General features: G+C 34.3%; 1 protein-coding gene across 1 annotated transcript in view; it reads right to left on the reverse strand.

The window, feature by feature from the left end:
- Positions 1-24,319, reverse strand: part of ELP4 (elongator acetyltransferase complex subunit 4) — a 149,916-nt gene that overhangs the window by 76,589 nt on the left and 49,008 nt on the right. The window contains exons 7-9 of the mRNA XM_055814759.1: positions 21,384-21,572; positions 6,958-7,066; positions 4,145-4,251 (exon numbers count right to left, since the gene is read on the reverse strand). Of these exons, the coding sequence (XP_055670734.1) occupies positions 4,145-4,251; positions 6,958-7,066; positions 21,384-21,572 (405 nt within the window). The remainder of the gene's footprint in view (positions 1-4,144; positions 4,252-6,957; positions 7,067-21,383; positions 21,573-24,319) is intronic.

Below are 24,319 nucleotides of genomic sequence, written 5' to 3' on the forward strand. Positions count from 1 at the left end.
AATATTTGAATTATTCAAAAGTTTTAATTTAAAATACATAATTTCAGAGGTTTATGCTGACCAGACAGTAACAGAGGGAGTTAATCAAATATGAATCTTCTCCAACTGTCTTGTCAAACCAGGTAATGATGTCCTGCCAGCCAAACTCAGAGGGAACATGTGAAACAAATACAAAAGTAAACAGGCCTTAAGCTGCCCAAGGGAAAGTCAGCAAGATGGCAATTTCAATCATTTGGAATAATACTAAAGCAGCCTTAGGCTTTTCTCAGAATGGAAACATGTCACTGTTACTGCAATATTTCAACAAATCAGACTGCAAAAGAAAGGAACACTTATGTAATCGCAGCCATGGAACAGCCCTTTACTCAATGGTGAGGTGGAAAATAATTAAGAGGAAATTCTCTTTTTGCAAGTAATTGTAAATGTACCTAAATAACAAAGAAAACCAATGTTTCCTTAGAAATTTTGAGGAGTGAAAAAATCAAATTTAGGCACAGATTCCTTTAGCTTTGATACAGGAAGCTTTGGAACAACAAAGAAAACTTCTATCAAATAAAACTATGAACATAATGTTCCTAAAAAATGTGTCAAATGTTGACAAAAGTTACATTCAGAGCTACAAATAAAGCAAAAAGTACTTCAGGAACAATACTGCAAAAAGTTTCATTAAGATGAACTGGTTGTCATATCATTTAACTGAGAAATCAAAAAATATTTCAAATATTTGGGGAACTTACCTAATCAGTAAACTTTCAGTATGTGTCTAGTCATGTAGCCATCTTTTAGTCAATCATCAGAAAATCAAAGGCAAATTGGCATGACTCAACCCAAACTTTAATACCGCATGATTGTGTCGTGTAAGCTTGTTTTGTGCGAGGGCTGCTGTGGTTTTAGCAGAGAGATTAACGACCGGACCTAAGCTGGCCTCCAAACCTTGCCCTGCTGATGCCTCAAGCCCTTTGAAGTCTGACCATCATACCTGGCAAAACAACAGTGGGAACTAGGCTGGTGTCAGATCTAATCAAGTTTCCTGCCTCAGCATAGCTAACTATGGGGTACACTAATTGGCCCAATTGCGGATTATACCTTTTGCTACAGATTCAAGACAATAATTTAGTCAAATGATGGTTTTTATCTCCTTCTAATTAAGATTCCAAAGTGGGAAGAAATAGGATTAGACAGGCTAACTTCAAAATTGTGTCCTTTAAAGTGGTATGCACATAAGAGAGATCTCTGATAATATTGCATATAATAACATACTGCTAGTAACAAATGTGTGAAGATTTGGGAAAGCTTGATATAGCTTCTGCAGCTTCTACCATAAACACGTAAGTCTTCCTGGAAAGGGTCTACCTCATGATTTAAAAATGGAAAATGAACACTCATAAATGTTCATTAAAAACATTTTAATTTCGATTAAAAAAATATCCCTTTAGAATATATTTCAGTCAATCTTATTTTGATGAAGAAGATAGAAGGAAAACTGAAACAGTTAAATGATTCTGTAGACTATAAAGAGGCGGAGTCCCTCCCACAAAACTGCAATCTAATAAAACGGTTTTGACATTTAAGGTTTTTTACTGATGAAGGCCAAACCATAGTTATTTAACTGGTGAGCAATCCAGAGATGAGAAAATCCATGTCCCATGCCCTTATTTTAAACTGTAAAAAAAGAATGGTTTAGTGATGAAACCCCTTTTAGGAGAAATTTTGCCAGAAATCATAGGTTATCAATTTCTAACTTTTCTTATGAAATTTGGTTTTAAAGTGGCATTTCAAGTAAAGGTCAATATTTTTACCCTAATTTGTGTATATAACTAAGCAGAAGCTTTCCAAAAACTGTAATGTATACAAAATATATTTCACATTTAAGCTACATACTGAAGAAGTCATAAACTCAGCTGTACTTTGTATAAAGCACACTGTTGCTCATAACACACACTGTTGTGCTGCTTCATGTTTTTACCACCAGAACCAAACCTGACTGCTGACTCATCACATTCTAACTGCAGAAACCCATTTTAAAAGACTGTATTCAAATAGCTTCTTAATTCAATTTTCACTTGCTCCCATTTTCTTATTGACCTCATTGCTCTAGTCAGCCTAGCAGTAGCCTGCCTCCCCTAATAGTATGAGGGAGAAAAACATATGTATTATAGATTAGTGAAATGTGTACAGGAAGATCACAGTAGGACAGTGATCTAATATGTTCAAAAAGGGCTAGTTTGTGTCAGTTCAGCTTACAGAAAGCATATCTGTAACAAAAGCTGAAGTTATTCAAAAAGGGTTGCAGCTGAGCAATAAAGGGAGAAATTATACAAGTGGGTCATCTACACATGTCTAGGGCAACAGGTTGTTTCAAGAGTTTCACTACACCCTTGTTTCCAACACTTCTGCTCCAAGGGTAATTCAGTTTGTTTTACAGTCTCCTGCTAAGTTGTGGTTTGTTTGTTTGTTTTTTTTTTATCATTCCAAATTAGAATTCCAAATACAGTTGACATAAAAAATTGTATTCTGAGTCAGGTTTCATAGTGAGGAAAACCCCTCACTCCCCCACTCCCAATATTCTAATTCATAGCTCTAATACATGAGAATTTACCATGCTGTGAAATGAGGGTGCATGCTTCTCTGCACTTCTGAAAAGAGTAAGAACATTTGTATTTTAATATCAAACACAGACTATTAAAAGTTTTTGTTTCTAATGTACTGCTGAAAAGCAGTTGTTAAAATGGTTTAATACCTCACAATGCCTGGTTTCACTAACCACATTCTCTGGAAACTGAGAAACATTATAAAGGAATGTCTTTGGGAAAAAAGCTCTCCTTCACATATTTGCCTTTAAGTGGCTTCTGAAGAGGATGCCTCTAGTTGAGAAACTTCTAGCACTCATGCAGAGATGACCTGCAAGAAGAACTAGCTGCCTGATTAACTATTAACTACTCTCAATAGGATTAGATAATTAAAGACATTGATGACCATTAATTAGGAGGAGGGCACCTTAATTTGTCACTTGATAGGGCTCTTTCAATGATTTATAGGTTAGGGCTACTTGCAATTGTGAAGGGGAGGGGGCAGTGAAGAGAGAGAACCCTTAAGTTACCTTATCAAGTGGCCAGCTAAAAAGGGCAGAGGGTCAAATAAGGGCCAAAGTGGTCACTTAAGGGTGAAGTCCCAAACACCAAAGCAGTGCCAAGCCACATTGACCATCATTTGGTGATGGAGTAAAAAATATGCTAATTTATTGGTGGCAATTCTCTCTTTTTATGGTTTCAAGCAGTTAAGACAAGTGGTCTGCTTAAGAGCTTTTCATTTGAAAAGAGATTAAACAAAATGGTTTGTCAGGGATGCTTAGCTGTTTTATGTCTTTGTTAAAAAAAAAAATTTGCCCAGACTGTACCGATGACTATCACATCACCCCGAAAGCCATCTTCCATCTCTAAGCATTACTTGGTTAATAAATACATCAGCTCTAATTGCTTAATAGTGCTATGTTCATTTGCTCTTTAGCAAGATTAAAATGAAATACATCTTTTGTATTACTGTCTTCTATCAGGACTGTCTGCATAAAGGTCACAGAAAAAAGTTTAAATTTAGTAGGAAATTTACTTAAGGACATTAGTGTAAATGATACTGTGTTTAAAATGACATAAAAGAGCGAAAGGTGATTTCAGTAATGCAAAGAAAATGGTTTCTGAATACTGATAAGGACACTTATCCCTCATACCACACACAATTTTAGGCAGCATTATACATTAAAATCCCTCTACTGGGGTAATAACATGTAGCTACTTTCCCACCCACTAACACAAGTAAGAGCAAGTCATTAACATTTAATTAAATATGCTCCTGACATCCTTAGAAACATGTCACGCTTTGTTATTGAAGGTTGTGGCCTACTTTCTACGTACATTTTAAACCAAAATAAACTATTTATAACAGACCGATTTAGTACAGCAAATGAGACATTTTTAATTAGAAGGCATATTACAGTATTTTATAAAACCGTTCTGAACAGCAAAACCAGAATGAAATGAATTTACAACATCTGATGCATATTTTATGTATTTCACAAAACAGAACATAAGAGATGGGATTAGCTCCACCTTTTGGGTTCTAAATAGTGAAACAAAACTGTTTCTCTTACCTCAATGGTGAACAGCTTCCTTTTTAATTTAAAAGCAAGGTCCTTCGTGTCTGACACATCACAGATCAAGCTATTAAGCCGAGGAATCTGATGTACATGAACCAAACCTTGTGGAAAGAAAGAGTAAAGGAAGGAAAAAATTAAGAAATGCTGTCATCCAGATGCATAAATTAGAGTCTTACAGCAGAATTCTGTATATTTACACACACTCATCCTCCCCTTTTTAAACTGGAGCCTACTACCAGGAGCAATGAAGCAAACGGTGCGATTATACTCAAGTAATCAAGCAGAATAAGATAAACAGAAATCCTTGTGCGAGGAAAACTAATTGCACTTTGGTACAGAAGTACAGATGTAAAGAGGGATCTTAATACTTGTCAAAACTACAGCCGGTTTGTGTGTGATTTTCTCTTGTATTTACAGTAAGCAAATATGGCTATCACCTTGCACGCTGCCCACGGCACCACTGAGTGATCTTTATTTTATTAAATGCACCAGTAAGCAGCCAGCAAAACAAGGCTTATGGGTTACTGATAACCACTGAAGCTCTAATGAGAAGTACTCCCGTTTTGCGCCCTGAAAAAGCCTTGAAAAAAGTTTCTGGAAAACACCGATTTAGATCATGCTTTTGGATAAATGTTAACCCCTATGCCATCCTAGGAGACACAAGTTTGCTGCATGCAGGAGGCTTATATAGCTATTCAGATGTTTTTAACAGTACTAGGTGCACTGCAAGCTCTGCATTCTGTCAGCTGCAACTCAAGCTGATTTTTTCTGACAAGGACGCTGGATGGTTTTTGTGCAGCCTAATATAGTTTCTGAACAACCTAAGGGTGATTCTCTACATCTGAAAACCAGGAAAATTCTACAGGGCTTCTCAATTACTGGCCTATATTTGCTATTCATAAAGCCAGCGTCTAAATGGAAATACTGAATATTTAGGAAAGACATCTTACATGAAAACGGCAGCTGTGAGAAAACCCCCAAACACTAAACCCTTAATTTAAAATAAGGCAAGTATTTTTTCAGGGTCTTATTTATTTTTTAAAAAGAAAGAATAAGGGAAGAAAGTTTCCTAAAATTAAAACACCTTAGAAGCGTATTCTGGGTATTAATTACAAAAATTCTCAGTAACATTAGAAAAATAATTTTACACTTTGAAAGCTTCTATCCCTGCCTCCTGTCCAGTGACATACAAGAACTATTTGTTTGGCTATTGAGTTCAAAATATAATTATTATATATAGGAATAGCAGGTATAACACAGGGTTGGTTATATACACTATTCTGAAAATTTTATTTAGGATCATCTGCATCATTCTTTTGTTATTTTATTAACTTTTCAACCATTTAAATTTGCAGGCAGCTTAACGAAATTATTAATGCAGGATTAATTAAATAATCCAATAATTTAATCAAACTTCTGAGTAATGTCAAAATCTTCCATCATCTGCAGTAAATAAATAATCTTGAAATATATTTTTAAGCAAAAAGAATCCACAGGTTAACATAGTTAAAAATACCTATTTTTATAATTTTAAATTAAGGTTGCCTAAACCTCAAAAACTATGCATATTGGCATGTAATTTTTATTAAGTATTACCAAAAAAATGATTTAGCATACATTTTTAAAGTAAACCAGGAAATAACTGATAAAACACAAATTGTCTTAAAGGATCTCTTCAGTACTGAGAAAAGGAGTATCAAATTGACAGAATTATGTTAGCATAAACAAATGCCACATCACGATTATACAGTTGGAAAAATAATTAGGCAAATTATTCTAGCTTTTGTTCACAGTTTCTTTTTCATTCACCTTTTTTTCAGATAATGAAATGTGCACTGTATCCATAGCCAAAAAGATTTTTCTCTGATTTATCAGTTACAGCCTACACATACACAGTGGTGCCTCAACAAAATCTTTGCTTCTTTTTCTGTATATTCTGCTATGGAAAACACTGCCACATTCTCACATGTTTGCAGCAGTTTTGGATAAGCAGTTTACTTTCAACTAAAGGTTTCCATGGAACTACAGTAGTATCACAATAATAATAGCTGTAATTTATGCACACTCAAAGCACCGCTCCGGATTAGCTAAAACTGTTTGTTATTCACTGCTTTGGCTATGCATAACTTATAATCTGATCTTTTAAAATTTAAATAGTTCTGCTGCAACAGCTAACAAAATCTTTGGGAAACAAAATGCAAGATTAAACGCCATTATAGATTTTAAAGATAAATAATTTGAAAGGCTACATGGCTTTTAACCAAAATTAGTTTCATATTTTACATGCCACACATATCCAGACCCATTTCTTTAAATGTGTTAAGTGCTGTAACTTAAAGCTGAAAAACAGAACATTATTTTTAGATAAAGTTTATATAGCACATCATTTAGCAGTTTATTCACCTTAATACAATATATGTTTTTCCGTGTTCTCTATTTAAAACTTGGCAGATCAAAAGTATTGATTTCATGACAAGTTCAGCTTGCTGGTCAGATGATTGCCAAGCCTCCTCCGCATGTGAATTCCCCAAAGCCTGCCTGTTGAGATGTACATCTGATTGAGCCATGCCTCAGTAATACGGCTTGACAACATGCAAGGAGTTGCCATGTTTCCTTTGCAGCCTTAATGCACTTTACTAAAAATCTTCCTAACTCAAGACTGGTTAGCAAGGAGAAACATTTAAGAGGTATATTCTAAAATGAAATCAAATGCTACTTTACAGCAGACACCCAATTGGAGGGTAAGCCACTAAGTGCCCTAGAAACACTTAGGGCAGACTTTTTGCATTGCTAAAGATGGAACTTACCGTGGTAATCCTTGTATAATGGATTGGTTTCTCTCTCAGAGCCAATAAATGATTCAAGACCAACTACGATATCTGACAAGTTTGTTACACGTTCCATAATTGCTTTATTCTGTAAGACATGGAAACAAAATACACATCCTATGTGATGAAAAATGTAATTAATGTTCATAGAGTAAGCCCTGGTCTTCTCAATGACAAACTGTGGGGAAAAAATAGGTCATCAATACTTAGAAATTACATTAGAGGGCTTTTTTCTTAAAAAAAAAAAAAAAAAAAAGACTTGAAATTTCTGTCTGAAGAAAATATACATTTGACAAGCAGAAACTATAAAAGGGCTAACTCAGAACTAAATATTCTCCTACATCTTCACAACACATGCATTTGCTCACATCAGAGATATTTACAAGTATGTGGCAGTTAAGCACCTCTCACTGACTTCTACTATGAGTCAGGTGCCCAGCTTTTGTTTGTGTTCTGAAAACCTTGTTTTTTAATATACTTAGGCATATCACCTCTAATATTTTGAGCAAGCACAACCCACACAATTATTCACTTTGTTTATCAAACAACATGGAAAAGCAAAGCATTTTCTCTGGTATTTTTCTTTCTAAAAGTTCCTCTCTACACAACATATACATTTGAAGCTTCAAATTGCATATTTATGACTTATAAGTGATGCCTTATGTCTTGTGCAGCAAGGTACTGTCATGTGCCTTAAATAAGCTGTTTTCTGCACAGTTTACTTAATTTTATACAGCAGAAGGCAACTTTCAAAGGTTACAACAGCCATCTTCAGAGGTAACAGGATAAAATGTTCTTAAATGCTTTGATGATGCTAGTATTTAATGTGAAAAAAAAAGAGACAAATATGTTGCTAAAAAGCAAAATATTTCTTTAAGATAAGTAGTTATCTTAAAAGCTGTCTGGACAGCTGGTATACTCTTGTTCTTGGCTGTAGGTAGCTATACAAATTGCACCTTCAGGGGTATCCAGACCAATCACCTCAGAACACCCATTCCAAGTATGAAGAATTAGCTCTGTAGCTCCAAGTTATAGCTTTGTACTTTTTAATAATTTTAAATAATTTTTTGTACATTCTGCATTTCTTTCATAAACTATACAACTGACACTTACTATGAAAGGTCAAGTTAAATACTGGTAAACTATTTGATAACAACAACAACTTATAAAGTAATCAGGAGCAGAGAGAAGAGAAACATTCCTAGATATGTTAGAACTAAGTCTATGCATTGTACTGACATACAGGTTTATTAAAACAGTGATAATACACTAACTGCTTTCATGAAACCACATTTAAATAATAGCGTATTTCCTAGCCACAGGGAAGCCTATGAAGCAGATGTAAAAGGTGAACATTTCCTACTCCCATCAAAGAATAATCTGAATTCTGCTTTTTGACCACTATATAAAGTAACTGTGGTCTGTCCTGCACAGCCCAATCTGCTCAGGTTACAAGGCCTAAATTCACCGATCCCATGGCACCTTTACATCCCCTCCCCTCCCCATCTTATGGGCCAGATGGCATTAAATCCTGGGGACTGGTCTCTTTTCAAAGCCGCCACTTGAGCACAGGCCAAAATGATCTATCCCCATGGAATCAGGGAACTTCAATTTTACCTACAAAGTCTAATGATGGATAACAGTAAAATAGTGTTGCACTACAGAATTTCCTTTTTGAGGAATAACGTAAGCGATTGGAGATAAAAGAACACTGCCTACATATCAATCCCTAAACTTTGTTACTATATCCACCCCCAAAATGCTAATATTCTCCCCTGAAATATTAAAACTGACTTGCAAATTATTTGCCTTTCCAGGAAGAGAGACAGTATGCTATGTTTTAATGAAAACTTTTGGTCACGTTATTCTACAGGGTCAATCACATAAAGATGGTATAAATATAAATCTGAAGTAGCCAGTGACCTCTATAAATCCACGGACCAGAAATTTACATATTTTGCCAGTTCTTCAGCAGGCTGCTGAATGTTATTTGTATAAGCAAGAGATATAAAATTGTAACATAAATAAACACTGATGTTTTCTGGAAGCTAACCTAAATTCTTGGTATAGAATAAATACACTATCATTTGAATAAACCTTTGCTGTCCCTTAACATTTTTGCTTGCTGGTTTTGATAAAAATGGGTTACAAAAACTTTGGATAGAAAGATGCTCAACCATCAGCACAGTATCCTCATCATTAACAGTCCTGCAAATTGTAAGAATAGCATCTTTCCTATTTGGTCTTAATTTTGGAAAGATTAAAGTGATAGCTAGCAATTCAGTATTTGCTTAATGACACATCAGTGTGTTGGTTTCAGCTCTTCTGAACAGGTTTGCTTTCTTAAAATCTAGTCTGTTTGCCCATGTTGATTTTGTTTTTGTTTTTAAAGTGTGTCAAAATATTCTCCTGGCTTAATGCAGTGTATCTTGGGAAATATTTTGCACAGTGAATTGCCACACCAAACAGACATTTGCTTATGTAGCATTGTTGCCATAGATCTGTATCTATCATGTATTTTCTAGTTTGCAGTGTTCAGCACATTAATGTCCAATCAAAGCTGACGTCAGCACACAGATAGTTGTGATGTATGGCATACTGACATAAACACACAAATCATGTTGCCCCATCTGGGCTTGAAAATTTAACAGAGCTCCAGATCTTCCTCCAGCCCCATACAAATCTACCTCCTGCTTCTGGCATAAACTTGGCAGCTCTGGAGGTGAGCCAGGACATGGTTAGGAGGGAAGCCAGGAATGGGGAGGTTCAGGGAAAGAGTTTGTTGGCAGCTAGAAGAGGTATTGTTTTAAATTACACTAAAAAATAATAAAAAAAACCCACCCAACCCAGTCCTGGAAAGTTTTCAGTCTTGCTAGATGTACTGCAGTTTTTCTAAATTAGTTAGTTCAGCCAAAATGTAATTATTCTAACAACATGGTAGCAACCCTGTTGTGCTGGTTGGGCTGGGCATCCATTCTATATCTTACTTTGTGCTCACTGTTTTAGACAGACATTTTCTTTTAAGCACAAACTTGCAATATTTGGGTTCAACAAAAGTGTACTTTCAAAACAATGTCTCCAGAAAATCCATGTAGCTAGCTGGGTGTGTAAATGGGAACTATACATATGGGTTTAACTAGCTTTTGGGAAGGGCAATTACGGAAAAAGATTGCTTTGTCCTACTAATTTATTTGCAGAATTTACATAGTTTGAGTAATTATTTGTGCATGTTTAAAAATACTTATTTACAAATAGAGCAGTTCAAAATATATCATCTCCTGTGTCTGAGTATAAAGTGTTCTACCAACACAAATATATGTATACCCTGTATACTCAAACATACATACTGAAATTAATGCTGTCTGTGTGTTTCTACTGGATTGAGTTCTTAATGTACCACAATTTTACCATTACTACTATTAATCAAATCAATCTTGGTTCATCTGGATTCCATATTAGGAAAAATATCTATCCTTTCTACTCTGCTCTAATTTCTAGTTCTCCTCTGATTTCCTGTCAAAATTTTTCTAACACACAGGGATATGTCCTCCCATTTTTATTTTGTCGATTTCTAAACATATTAAAAACCTCACAAAATGTATGTAATAAAAATATTTAAATACTCAGTCCTTGTGCTGCATTAAGTAAAGAAAAGTCAAGGAATGGAAAATTTTCTCAGAATGCCTTCCATGTTTCTACATACTACATATAAACAATCTCAAAATTTAAAAGGAAAATAAGAGACTCATGTCAAAGATCTGTAATGAGATCCAACTAGCACTTGTATAAATACATTAAACTTTTGAATCACATGGGCTTTATATATTTGCATTTGTATTTTGATCAATGCATTGACATCATTTTAATGCCAATTTACATATTGAAAATAAGGTATTTTAAGACTATGCCTATTTTCAAAGAGGCCTGTATTTTGATAGAGGGCTATATTTGACTTCTGTACCTTTACATTCAGGTAATCTAATCACATCACTGATTTTATTTTAAAACATTTAATTAAGTTAATACATTGAATCCTAAAATGAGTTTCATTACCTAAAAACCTACTTACAAACTTACAACTACTAGCACTGGGACAAACTCCAGTTTAAATGGTGAGTTGCATACATTCCATGTGACAGCACAGAATTTAAAGATGCATTCAGTCACTCCCCCCCCCCACCCCAAGACCAGGTAAAACTATAATTGTGGGCAACAGTTCGTGGTGTTACCAACAGGTGAGTCCAGTAACCTGAACACTTCATTTGAAAGAAGGTCTCAACAATAAAGAGCAAACAAGCAAGTTCATGCAAAGTAATATGAACCTTATAAACTTAAAGCAAATTTTGGTGCGTGAACTTTCAAAAAAAGCTCATAAATCAGTTGTGCCTTTTTTTTGTTTCCGTTGCATTCTGTCATAAAGCCGAAGTAAGCTTAGCACTATAGCACAGGCAGCCACATTGGGGTATAATGTAACACTTGCGGGTTATTCAATAGATGAAATAATTCTTGATATTTTCTGAGAGATTATCACACAATGATGTGGTAATGATTTCACAATATAGAAATATTTACCGTTTTTCATTACTACTTAATCTTCAAAGGATTTTAAATTGAAAAGATAAATTATAAAGAACATGGCTTAAATATTTATCACCATTTGTTAATTAGGTACTGCTCAGAAAGTCACAGAATTACCCATGCCTTTTGTTTTGGTAAAAGAAGTTAGGTATTGGGCCCTTGTACTATTATTATAGAGAGATAGAGTTTGTGCACTTTTTCATTAGTCACAAATCCTGAAAATAAAAGATTAATAACTGCTCTGTCAAAAACTACTATATCAATAATTAACAAAGACTGTAAAGTATAAAATTCTATACTTATATCTGACTTCATGTTGACTAGCTCTGTTCTCAGTGCTTGCACACACCAAATCTACTAACTGAACTTTGAATTTAGGCTAAAATGAATGTACACTCAGACCAGTGGAATTTAAGATGAGCAACACTACATTAACAATGATTGGTACGTAGAAATCTGCACCAATATCACAAGAAAACTGAATAGAAGCGTGATGTCTTTGCTGGCTAAAACGTCCTAGAAATATACTTCAAGGATTTTCTACAAGTCACAATGCCTTCAGTGATGAGATACCCACATTTATGGATTCTGACTGATTGAACATCTTTTACCTTCGAAGAACCTTACTGACTGTAATAAAACTTAAGTATAAATATCCATTGATATGGCTGAAATTCCAAGCATTGATTCTGGTTATATACACATGTTAGCTAATTTCAAGAAATTAATAGTATCTCAATATTTTTATACAAGTTACAGAAGCAAAGAATGGACACGTAGTGAAGACATGAGCAGATAAATTAGATGCAACGCACCCGTAAAAATGGGAAGGGAGTAACAAAGCATCTGTTGGCCAATATGTTACACAATATATTAACTCCAGATTTTGGTTGTTCTTTTAAAGTTGCTTTTAATAATGTTTGTCCCGATAGTCTACATAAACTCCAGAGTCTTTTAACTGTGAAACTAGTTTTTTTGTTTCTTAAAAGCTCAAAACATCATTTGAGCCATGGTTTCCTTATCTTACACCTAAAACACTGTCACTGCTATAGGAACTCTGCAATGTTATTATCAAATATATCAGATGAAGGCAGATGACACAGTATTCAATTGAAAAATTCTGGATAAATTTTCAGGAAAAATCATCAGCCAGAAAATAAAAACTAAATATCACACACTAAAAAAAATAAATATCTTTGGATCTTCACTGAAGATGGATTACCTGGACTTGTCTATTACTTAAACTATAAAAGAATCCAATGTCAGCAAACCTTGACATCCTACAAAATAAAAAGCATGTCTGCTTCGCCATTGGAGGGAAGACCTAAAGGCCAACAGTGAAATAAGTGATGACTCAATACAGATAAAACAAGCAAGTCAATAACAGTTGCTGCTGTGGCCTACAAAAACGAGAGTGAGAACAAAAACTAAAGAAAGTTTAAATCAAACTTTCCATCTATTGATCTCGAAGTGCTTTACAAAAGACAGGCAAGTGTTGCATTCCTCATTTACAAGTCACGTAACAAGCACAAAGATGTCATGTGAGTTGTCCAAAGTCACAAGCCAGTCAACAGTGAGCTGGGAACCGAAGTCGGCCTTTCGTTGAAGCCCTGTCTACCCCCTTTGCTTAAGGCTTAGTTTAGGAGGCTGCATCTATGGCTTTGGGGTACCAGGAAAATATCTGGTGATATCATGAAGATGGTGTGGGAGTCAAAGAAAGCTGGGTGCTGCAAATCCTGTTATTATCTGGCTGAAAGAGGTGACAGATGTACAGGGTATTAAAAGGGTGACACTTTCTGAGCTGAATCCCTGTTCAGTGCTTTTCTTTTCTGACTATTTCTTTAGCATTCAGTAGCTGAAAGGACACGTGACTATGAATGGTTCTGGGGTGTGGGGCTCTTGCATGAGTCCTGCTGCAGTAGGTAGATGAAATAAGTCTGATCAGGTCCTTCTCCAGTGAAGAGTGAGGAGCTGGGAAGAAACTAGTACAAGATCTGGGCTGAGATGAGCCCAGCATCTCCCCTGAACACTACGTGGTCCTTATTAATGAGATTGTCTCATTGTTATAAAAGAATGTATCTGGAAAATTCTATGTTATTATTTGTCTTTAAGTATCACAAAAATAAAATGACGATTTGAACAGATTTGGTTTAAGAATTAAACACATGTAATATTAATGCTAGAAGTTGGTCACAGTGTCTTATAAAATACAGATGCAAAATAGACTGAAAGAATGAGTCATATTACAAAAGAGACATAACAAAACTGCTGAAATTTATGTATTTGAGACCTACTGGCTTAACTAAAATCCTATGACTCCATTGGGGATTATTCATTGTAAGAAAAATGTTTAGGAGTTTCTTTTGTTGCCATTTTGCCTGAAAAAAATGTCATTGCAGTTTGTGTACCAATTCAGAAAGGCTAACTATTGCTGCAACTTTCATTCTTTAAACAGCAAATTGCATTTTATTCACAGGTGACCAAAAAGATCCTCCACTATTTTTTCAATTAATAGTACGCAAATATCAAAAGGAACATCTAACCGGCGTTGGTAATCAAGTGGCAAGATTATGAAATATAAAATCATTTAAAAAACTAATTCCTTATTCAGTACAAAATTATAGGCTGTCATCAGGAGCAGGCTGGCAAAGCTGGGTCCAGATGGGAAACTGGCTGGGCAATAAGAAGAGGTAGGGTGGAAATGATGGGTAGGCTGGAAACGATGGGAACCTAAGGAAAGACATGACTGCTCCCTCTGCTGGCAAGGTTCTCACCTGCTTTAATTTTTAACTAATGAGTAGGCATTTCTTTAATTATTTAGGATCTAGCCAATAAATAATGCAGTATGTTCCTTCCTCAGTCTGTTGCTGTGTGTTTGCACATTTTTGAACTTATGGTGCCCTATTTCACTAGAATAATTTGCCACAGAATTAAGGCTCAGATGGATATCTAATGGTAGAGTTACTGGCTTTATCTTTTAATTGTTCATAAAATGAAAGGCAAGATTAAGCTTTTTAACCTTGAAAATATTCTATTTTACAAAGTATACACATTTCATGTTTAATTTAAATATTTTGTAATATTACGATAAATTGCTCATCATACTGTAACAAGAACCCTTTTATGTAGCAGTAAGATACTATAAAATGAAACATTTTGCAGTACAAACATACTAAATTACACGTCATACCAAAAAAGTGCCATTCTTCCATGAGTAAAATTCATGACCAGAGAATTCAGCGATAATGTTTGTATTAAAACTTAATTAAAAGACGAAGATAAGTCATTCATTACTTGATTTGTGATATAAATTAATAGCTGCAGTAAGAACATTTAGAAAAAATCTGTTCTAGGATTTTGGCCTACAACCAGAAACTCCCAGAACAGGAGGGATCAGCTTTTTTTGCCCACTGTTCTCATCTGAATCCTGGCTGAAAAGCTACTCCAGCTCCCAGCTTTCCAGAAGGCTCCATCCCAGGAATCCTCGCCTGCCATTTGGTTTGCTGATTTTAATCTCACAGGACTTTCTTACAGTGGCTCCACTATGCTGAACTGGCACTTGCTCCTAGAAGTGAGTTATTATTAAACTTGTAGGTCAATTGTGGCACTAACAACTCTTTGGAAGCTTTCAGCCACGGTGTACAATTTACTGGTCTAATTAAATATTAATTCTAAGTGTTACATTCTGTGGCTAAGAGCTTTTATTTTCCATCATCAGCCTGGAAGAGAAAGAGGTTACAAGGCTAATTTAATCTTCTTTTTTTTCCCTAGCATTAAAGCTTAACTACACAGGCACAAAAACATCATTAAAGATGCAGTATTCCTTTTTATTATGATTATATTGTAATTAATAGAGCAGGTCTAAACAAAAAGATGTAAAATTACATTCTGAAATTTCAAGGTTTTTAAACAACACCAAAAGTTCATATAAAAATGTTTCTAAGCTAACACTGCACAGAAATTCAATATTCAGCTACATGAAATTCATTTAAGATGGGAAATACATATGCAATAATTTAAATATAAAATAATTTTACACAAAATTATTGTTCTTTGCTCTGAAATACAACAGACAACAGATAAACCCCATATTTAATGCTAGATTCACAGGGCATTTTTTTCAACTACTTGTACTTATCTGAAAAAAATGGTATTGCTTCAGAAAAACAATACCACCTTCCGTTTTATAACAGAATTAAAGCAGATAACTACTTTGTCCTGCATTATTTAAAGTCACTCTTCTAATCTTTACTTATCAGTGTCCAAATGGGCTCAATACATGAGCCTCTTCCCTTCTGCTTCCATAACAGTTGTGTCCATGTCTGGACACTGGGCATTATATTAACTACTTAGTCCAGTAGCCAAAAGATTCCATATGCTTGAACAGATGACTATCTCCATACTGTGATGGGATATTTAACTGTTTAGGTCTAATATTGCAGTTGAAAGATTTAGTTCTACATCTTACCTAATTCTTTAAAGTTTTCCTAGGCGTATTTTCAGATTATATACATAAAATGTAAAATAAAATTGTGATGTTGCACATACTTATTAACTTGTAAAGTTTAATGTATTAGTTTTAGAAAAGTGATTTTTTTGATTAAAAGATAGTGTGTTGATGAGACGGTGATAAGGTTGTATATATAGAATGTCCTTCTAAAAAGTAAAAATTATTAAAATGAGAAGGCTTTCCTGAGCATGCAATTTTAACATACAATGTGACTGTTCATCATAATACAGCTAACTCAATTAACACGTGGGTACAAAAATATGCTTCAGATGTATATTGCATTTGTTTTTGAAATGGGGCATTGTTACCAAATCAGAAGTGGCAGAGCTGGAATACAGCCTGTTGGCAGCCATAAACTTATTTTATGAAACAACAATTTTTTTTCTATTTCTTCTGCAACTCGATTAGCAAACACTATCAACAACACTAATAGAAATTGGAAAAAAAATACTACCCCACAATTTAAATTTTAAATTGTATACTTCTGTGACCTTTCTACTCGGTCATAATTTTTAAAATGACTTTATGAATGTCTAGAATATCCAAACCAGAGTATTCGTATCTGAAAACTATGTGGATAAGCCAAGAATTCCTGTCATAAACTCATGACTCTCAATATTTCTTTGTATGGTTGTTAAGGTGTATTTCTCACATACAACAAAAAGCAACATACAACATTAAAAGGCAAGTAAAAAACCATCAATACAGAAAAACATGAAGACCATTTCATATTTGTAGCTCCTATTTTACAGAGAATTTCAAAAGCTTGCTTAACTATGATACAGAAACTACATGACATTTTACCTCAATATAAATTTGTGTGCAGTGGCTACCTCATCAAATACATTTGAAGGATATTCAGCATTTTACAATTGTGAACTCTCAGAAGTTAAGAGTTCTAAGGCAGGCAATCACTCTTAGCTCTTGTCATAGGAATAAAGATTTCAAACTGTGAGAAATTCACAAGCTATAGGAGTTCACATCTTATAATCCTATATTAGCAATGGATTCTAAGGCATTCTATTGCTTGACTTCGAGTTTAGCTGCTAAATTACTCAGTGTGAACACAAAAGGCTATGGATGTGAAAAGGTTTGTTTCTGAATTTTTCTACACTGAAACATACAGTAACTTATGCACTTCAGTGAATTCAAAGCATCAAAACATTAATATTGTAGGAAATTAATTTTTTAACGTACTGGATGAAATAATGAAAATACCTTGCTAAACAGAACTTCAGACTCTGAGGACAGGTTCTGTAACAAAACAAGACTTATTCATACTGACTTTTCATTAGTCAATTAATTTCCCTTGGTACACACTGACTAATATGGTTGTTAGTCCTCACCAGTAATAGGGCTTCAAGTTCAAAATAAACAATGGTTTTAACACAAGTGTTACACTTTCTCCTAGTGAAAATAATAATCTACTCAATAAAGTATTACTTAAGTGATACAAAATTGGGAGGAACAGGGACAGAATTACAAACATTATTTAGTATTTTGGGGTAAAGATGTTTTTGGATTTACCAATGATTTCTAGTAATTAAAGAAAAAGAAAAAATACAATAGGAAAATATTATAAATCATAATTTAGAGCTTTTGGAAGTATAAATCAGTGTGACATGAAAGTTCTTTAAGTCACACTCCTGTAGCACAAGAATTTTTTTTTTTTTTTTTAATTAGGTATCAAAATGCATGGATTATCAACATACAGAAAAAGAGTCCTTATTTGTTTTTGGACTTTTGTTTTCGACATAAGGAAATAATATTCCTTAATTTTGGAAAGCGTAAAAAGAAATGAAATCCCCCTTCAGTCTGCCCTCCTTGATCAATGCTAGATTTTTAAAATGGGAGTAATTTTCCCTTTTCAAATGCACCATCTGATTTCATAGGCACAATCCATCTTGGTAGAAAGACCTGAAAAATAACCTTCCATCAACTATTTTAATCATACTTGTAAGTATCTCAATATTTATTACCTGACAGTATAAGAGTATGCTCAATCAGTAGAAAATATCAATCAAGTAAAACTTGTCACACATCACCTGAATAAAATTCATAATTGGATAAGTTTTTAGTGTCATTTTCTTGAAATCCTGTTCCAGAATAATGTCCTATTTTTGTGGTTGAAAAAAGAGAATTTTATTTTTCCTTCATGCACTGTTTGCACTAGAATTTTCATCAATAAAACACAAGGAATGTGTTCTTTAGTGGACTACAATTTCTTCAAATTACTCTGAAAAAACCCTGTAGACAACCAGATTTTCTGTAAATTTGTGTCTTTTATCACAATATAGCCTCACAGAAGACTGTGAAGACATTCAGTGTCCCATCAAACTGGGTGAATGAGCATCATCTTTGGATAGATGCAATTCAAAGTTATCAAATCCAAGACAATGAATAGCTAGAATAATGAAAGAGCCACATTGGTGGATGTGTACCACAGAGGGAAAAGCATCAAGAAAAAAATCACTGTCTAATGTTCAGTAGTCATCAAAGAGACAAAGCAGACATTAGAATGTAGGAAACGTGAACAATCATAGCATGACTGTGTTATGTTACTGTAATAAAGTAAAATATGATTAAAAGAAAAGTGACTGTTTAAAAACATAAATGAGGCAGCATGAGAAAAAATACAAAACAATCAGAATACAGAAAAGATAAAATAGGCAGCCTCATCTTATTGTCTCATCAGCCAAGAACAAAGATATAATTTATGAAAAGTAAAGGCAAAATCAAACTTTCTGAAAAAGAAATAAACCAGGTAGATTTAATTTGTGGAACTCCCAGTCACTTGTGAGGTATTTGGCAAAATATATTAAAGAAAAAAATCCCAAACTATATATATATATATAATATATATATTCCACATATATATATATGCATTATTCATACACTACATATAAAAATATAACTAGTCTGGGTTGGAAAGACTTTGTCCTTATTGAAAATCAGTACTACCAACTGTACGTTTTATTTCTTCACTGGAGTAACTAGTACTGGGGGCTGACAAAGGCAAGATGCGGTATGAGTCACTACTAAAAATCTAGTTTCTCAAGAGAAAGCAGGTAAAAAAGAAACCATTTTTCTGCATATGTAATGCAGGAAAAAACTTGATTAAAATGTGATTTTGAACTCACATTTACCTTCATGGAAATTATTCATGTGAAGAATTTACGTGTAGACTGCTTAATACAGTTGGGAGGCAAAAGTTAACAGAAAATACAGAAATAGTAGTTCAGGGAACAAATGTGGAATTTAGCACATCTTCAGAAAAAAGTGTGCATTTTCTGTGCCTTCAGTGTATTGACTAAGATTCAACAGAGAAAGCATATGCTAGAACTTACTCTGATCAAATTAAATATATATAGAGAAATGCACTTGGAAAAAAAAAATCCCCTTCTCTTATTCTTTCAGAAAGAAAAGATATTTTCTTCACTTTTTTAATCCAGCAAGGAACCTCAGCAACAGAATGGTGAGTAGCTGGGTTGTGAGAATGTGAGCAGCTGCTGTTATTATAACTAAAGGTCTGCCTACGGCTTGAGCCTGAGAGACCACATGTTCGGCTGTCCTCTCATCTTGCCATCCTCACCAATTAACTATTAACATGGAGGGCTGTACACATGCTCTCAGGGGCTCTTTAACAGGCTTCTTGGAGAGTGGAACAACTACACAGCAGGGCTCTGGGAACTGAGTAATGTGGGGTATAAGGAACCCTCAGCAGCTTTGCTCCTCCTAATGACAGTTTTCCCCATAGTTTAGTGCTTAAAGAAGGATACATGAAATTTAACAATTTCAAAAAAAATAATTAACGCTCTCATTTGTTTAAGGCTACTAAGCAAAGATTCTGGAAATAATATCTCTTTCTGTTTAACTCAAAATACTCTAGCACTTACTGTAAAACAATTCGGTTAAAATCTAAAAATCAGTTATTTAAAAAATGAGATATAATTTCAATCCTAACTCCATGGGAATTGATTTATATGGAATTTATAAACATAAACCCCAAATCAACTAAGTTTACAACAAACAAAAAACTTTGCCCTTCAGTTTGTTTCTCAGAGATGTTTCTGGACTTCTCTAAAATCTGATCATACCTTTTACTGACATAATATATATATAAAAAAAGACTACAATGAAACCAATTGTATGTCCCAATTATGGACAGGTAATTCCAACGCGTAAAAAGAAGGATGCTTATTTTACATTCACAAATTCTATTCATTGCATTAAATTCTAATGTCAATCTTTTTGAAGGCAAACTGCCCTCTAATATTTAAAAACAGCAAAGTAAGGAGATGGAGGCTTGTACTGCAAGAGGAATATTCATACACTTTTGACTGCAATGGTAAAAATAGAAAATTGTTTCATTTCTTTATTTTTGAAGCAGAAAGTGCATCAGGGTATCTAGATAAAAAACATTTGCAGGTATTCAAACACCTTTACAAAATGCAATACTCAAGTGAGAGTCATGTACTTACCTAAAACAGGATTTAATCTAATGATAAACTCATCTTCTATGAAAACATTTTGCATAATATGAGGTTTTATCCAGTACTTTTTTACTATAATCAAATCAAATGAATATCTAAAATTATAGGTTCTCTGTTCATTGTGAATTATAATTTTGCTTTTGTAAGTTACATTACCACTTGCAGAAAAAAAAGACTATCTGCATTTTTCCTTTTGCTAAAAAAGTTTATTTCCAGAAGACACATTTAAGTCTCCATATACCCTCAGTGCTGTTAGCAGCTTCTGATTTTGCAGTTGGGAAAATTACTCTGATACCATAACTGGGTTGCTCCTGGTTCCAATACAAGGGGATATTTGAATTAAAGAGTAAACCAGTATCTTGCAGTTCCTGGCACACATCATCATAACATCACACATCATCATAATGAGCATGACAGATTAAGACAGTGGACTGAAATGTCTGGAATCAAAACTCTAAACAGTGTTCTGAAGGCAGTGGAAAAGTATGTAGGGATGTTGTAAAAGAAATAAATTAAGAAGAGATTACTAGCACGGTTCTGTTTTTTTAATAGTTTCTGAAATTTTGTTAGTTTTTCAAAAAAGACTAAGACCCACATAAAGCATAATTGTCTTAAGATGGTTTTACACTTAGGTCTTTGTAGATTTTGCAGTATGATTGTCCCACACAAGTACAGAAACACTACAGTGAAGTTATGTTTAACTTTGCTGTTTGAACAAAAAGTTTTCAAAATGTCCAGATTTGCATGTATTTTCTTACCATGAATTTTAAATTTTTGCTAACTGATGTGTCAGCTATGAAATGTAGCAAAGACAGCATTCCTACCTGGATAAGGTGAGCAGGCACTGTGATGATGCAGGCTGACAAAGATTTTCTGAGGAGGCCACGGAGAACATACAGAAATTTTGTAAGGCTATGAATATCTTCAGGAGTATCACTGCTACAGATGTCATCACCCCACAACATGGAACCCAGACTCTGAATTCCTATCCGCAAAATATTCTTTTGTTTTTTCTATTGAAAAGAAAAGCACCACTTGTTATTTTTTAAACTTTAAGAGGAAAATGGCATGCAACGTATTTTAAAACTACAATTTATAGAATTCATGTCCATAATAATTACATATTTTATGTAATCATAGCTTAATCTCAGATGATCTTAAAAAAATTACAAATGGAATGACATTTTTTTCACTGACTGGGTATCATGCTATGTCAGATAAACAAGCACAATGTAAGAGACAGCATGGAAATACTGAAAACTACTAATCTGCATTTTGCAACCCGCTAAATGTATGTATATTCTGACACAAAAGGCAGTAATACTATGATTTTTCATGTCCTTTCTTTTCTCCATCACTGCCTTGAAAACCATGCAAAAAAAATAGATCTTTTCTCTCAGCTTTAAACTGGTCTGCTGGAAGGGGCTGAGTGTAATCAAATACAACTTTTGCCTCTGTTTTCAACTTTCTGCTGTGTTACTTTCATAACCTGACTATTCTGTTTGCTTCAGCTTCACTTTTTCTGCTACTTCTAAATGAACAAGGTCATTTGTGGCCTACCAATGCATGGCCCTTTCACTGTTTTAGAAGTCTGTAAGTATCATCTACATTCCTGTCAACTCCTTCCAACTAACGAAAGAAGGTTTACCCACAGGTATGGAGAAACAGTCTCTGATGGAGGCATCAGCAGATTGTCTCTTAAGGACTACATCTTTCTGAAAGTCCTTGACATGAGTGTTTCTAGATCTGCTTTAGTTAGCTACCGGGCACTAGAATCTAAGCTGTTTTGACATGTAAAATCCTAAACAGCCTTGTGTGTTACCTAGCTGAAGTGTTTGCTGCCCTGCAGAATGCTGGCAGAAGAGCATCCAGCCGTGGCAGTGGCTGATAAAGCTCCTTTTCTGAAGGGGCAGATTCTGAAGCCAGAGTGGTAATTTGTTTACGCAAAGTAAAATGTCATCTCTCATGATGACAGATCTCATTTCTGCTTATTTGATTGACCCTTCCTGGTGATCTTTAAGAAGTATTTTAGGTATATTTACTATCAGCTGAGAGAGAGACAATAAGCACCCTTGTTGAAAGACTTCCTGTACAAGGTGATCAAAGATACATTTCTAGAGTTTAGGGTTCATACTTAAAGGTCAGCTTTATATATATATATATATACATACTAGTTTAGCTAGACAAAAGTTTCCAGGTACTTTTCATTACAGTAAAATGCTTTGATAAACTGTAGATACTCATCTCTACCAGCTGGAATGAACAGTAACTCTCAAGCACAAAACACTGCGCAGCTGCTCTGGAAATCCAGATGAAAGGTTTTGCCAAGACAAGAGGCTACTTTTATAAATACTTCTTTCTCCATATTGGGTAGACAGAGCCCAAGTTGTGATACACAGTTAGTACCACATGGCTCTGCATTTATCCAACCCCTGTGGGTTACACAGTGAGATGACCTGCCAATTCGCTTACAATCTTTGTGAAAGTGGTATGTTTTAACTCTGGCAGATTCTTTAGTCTCCAGCTTTGCAGGCTTTTAGGCTTTACTTATGTAAAGTTAACTTTTTACACTACAGTATGAAGATCTGGATAATAGTACAGGGTAATACGACACAACCTGACTTCTCTGTATATTTGTTAGGTTTGGATGTTCTAAATTTTAAAGAATAGGAAAAATATTAGCTAGTCTAATATTCTTTAGTGACTTCTAAACAGGGCAGATTCATGCATTTCTTGATGTGTGTTTAAGTATTAGTACTAAATCAGGCATTTAAGAAAACTACTTTATCAAGATATAATGGATATGACCATGCAGAGAAAGTGTTCTGGTATTTCAAAATTTCAAAGCAACATACATAAAACTTACAGAAACTTTTCTAATGAGAAAAAAAAATACATTTTCTTATGAAAAACATCCACAAGAACAAACAGAGAAAAAACTGTATCAGGGTATCAGTTCTCTTATTGAATAAAGGATGACAAATGCTTGTTTCACAATATTAAATCATAAGAATTGTAAAAGATAAAGCTGTTCAAACACCAGAGGATATCAGATGTATTTATTTTGGCTGGCCAGTAACAGAATTTCTACCAGTATAATTCGGTCAGGCCCACAAGGCCCTGACAAATGGCTTATTCCATGACTGAAATATATAGAAAGTGTTAAGTCTAATATTCTGTAATAAGCCTGCAGTAAAGAGTAGGATAAAAAATTTTTATATACCACTACATCTTTTATACTTTCATTAGTTTGGAAGTTAGGGGTTTTTTTTACCTTTTGCATATAATTTTTGTAACAATGTTTGCTTTGGCAGCAAGAATTCTGATTATGAAGAATTAAAAAATCCAACAAAAAAACAATCCTTCCCAACTTCCAGGGTAATAAAGTCACCCAACTTGAACTCCAAAGTATACCAAAGAAATGTTAAGGAAATATAGTTGCCTATGAAAGTTCTGTTGCCAAACATGAAAAACCCATAATATTCTGAAACAAAAAAGTGCTGTTCTGTACAACTTAAACCATGCTCAAATTATAAAGGGCTCATGCTCAATGATCAGCAGCAAAGAGTTACTCTGAGGTTTCTGAAAGATGTAAAACACACTCGTATTTCTAGGTTATAGATCATTCAGACCTTGCATTTGCAAACAGATCTTGGCAAAGATGTTCTGGTCAGTGTGAACAAACAGGTAATGATTTGATTAACTTCAACCACACTTTTTGGTAGCCTAATACCTCAAACCAGAATTATTGTCCTAAGGC

This window comes from Falco peregrinus, chromosome 9 (genome assembly GCF_023634155.1).
Source record: "Falco peregrinus isolate bFalPer1 chromosome 9, bFalPer1.pri, whole genome shotgun sequence".
Classification (NCBI taxonomy): Eukaryota; Metazoa; Chordata; class Aves; order Falconiformes; family Falconidae; genus Falco; species Falco peregrinus.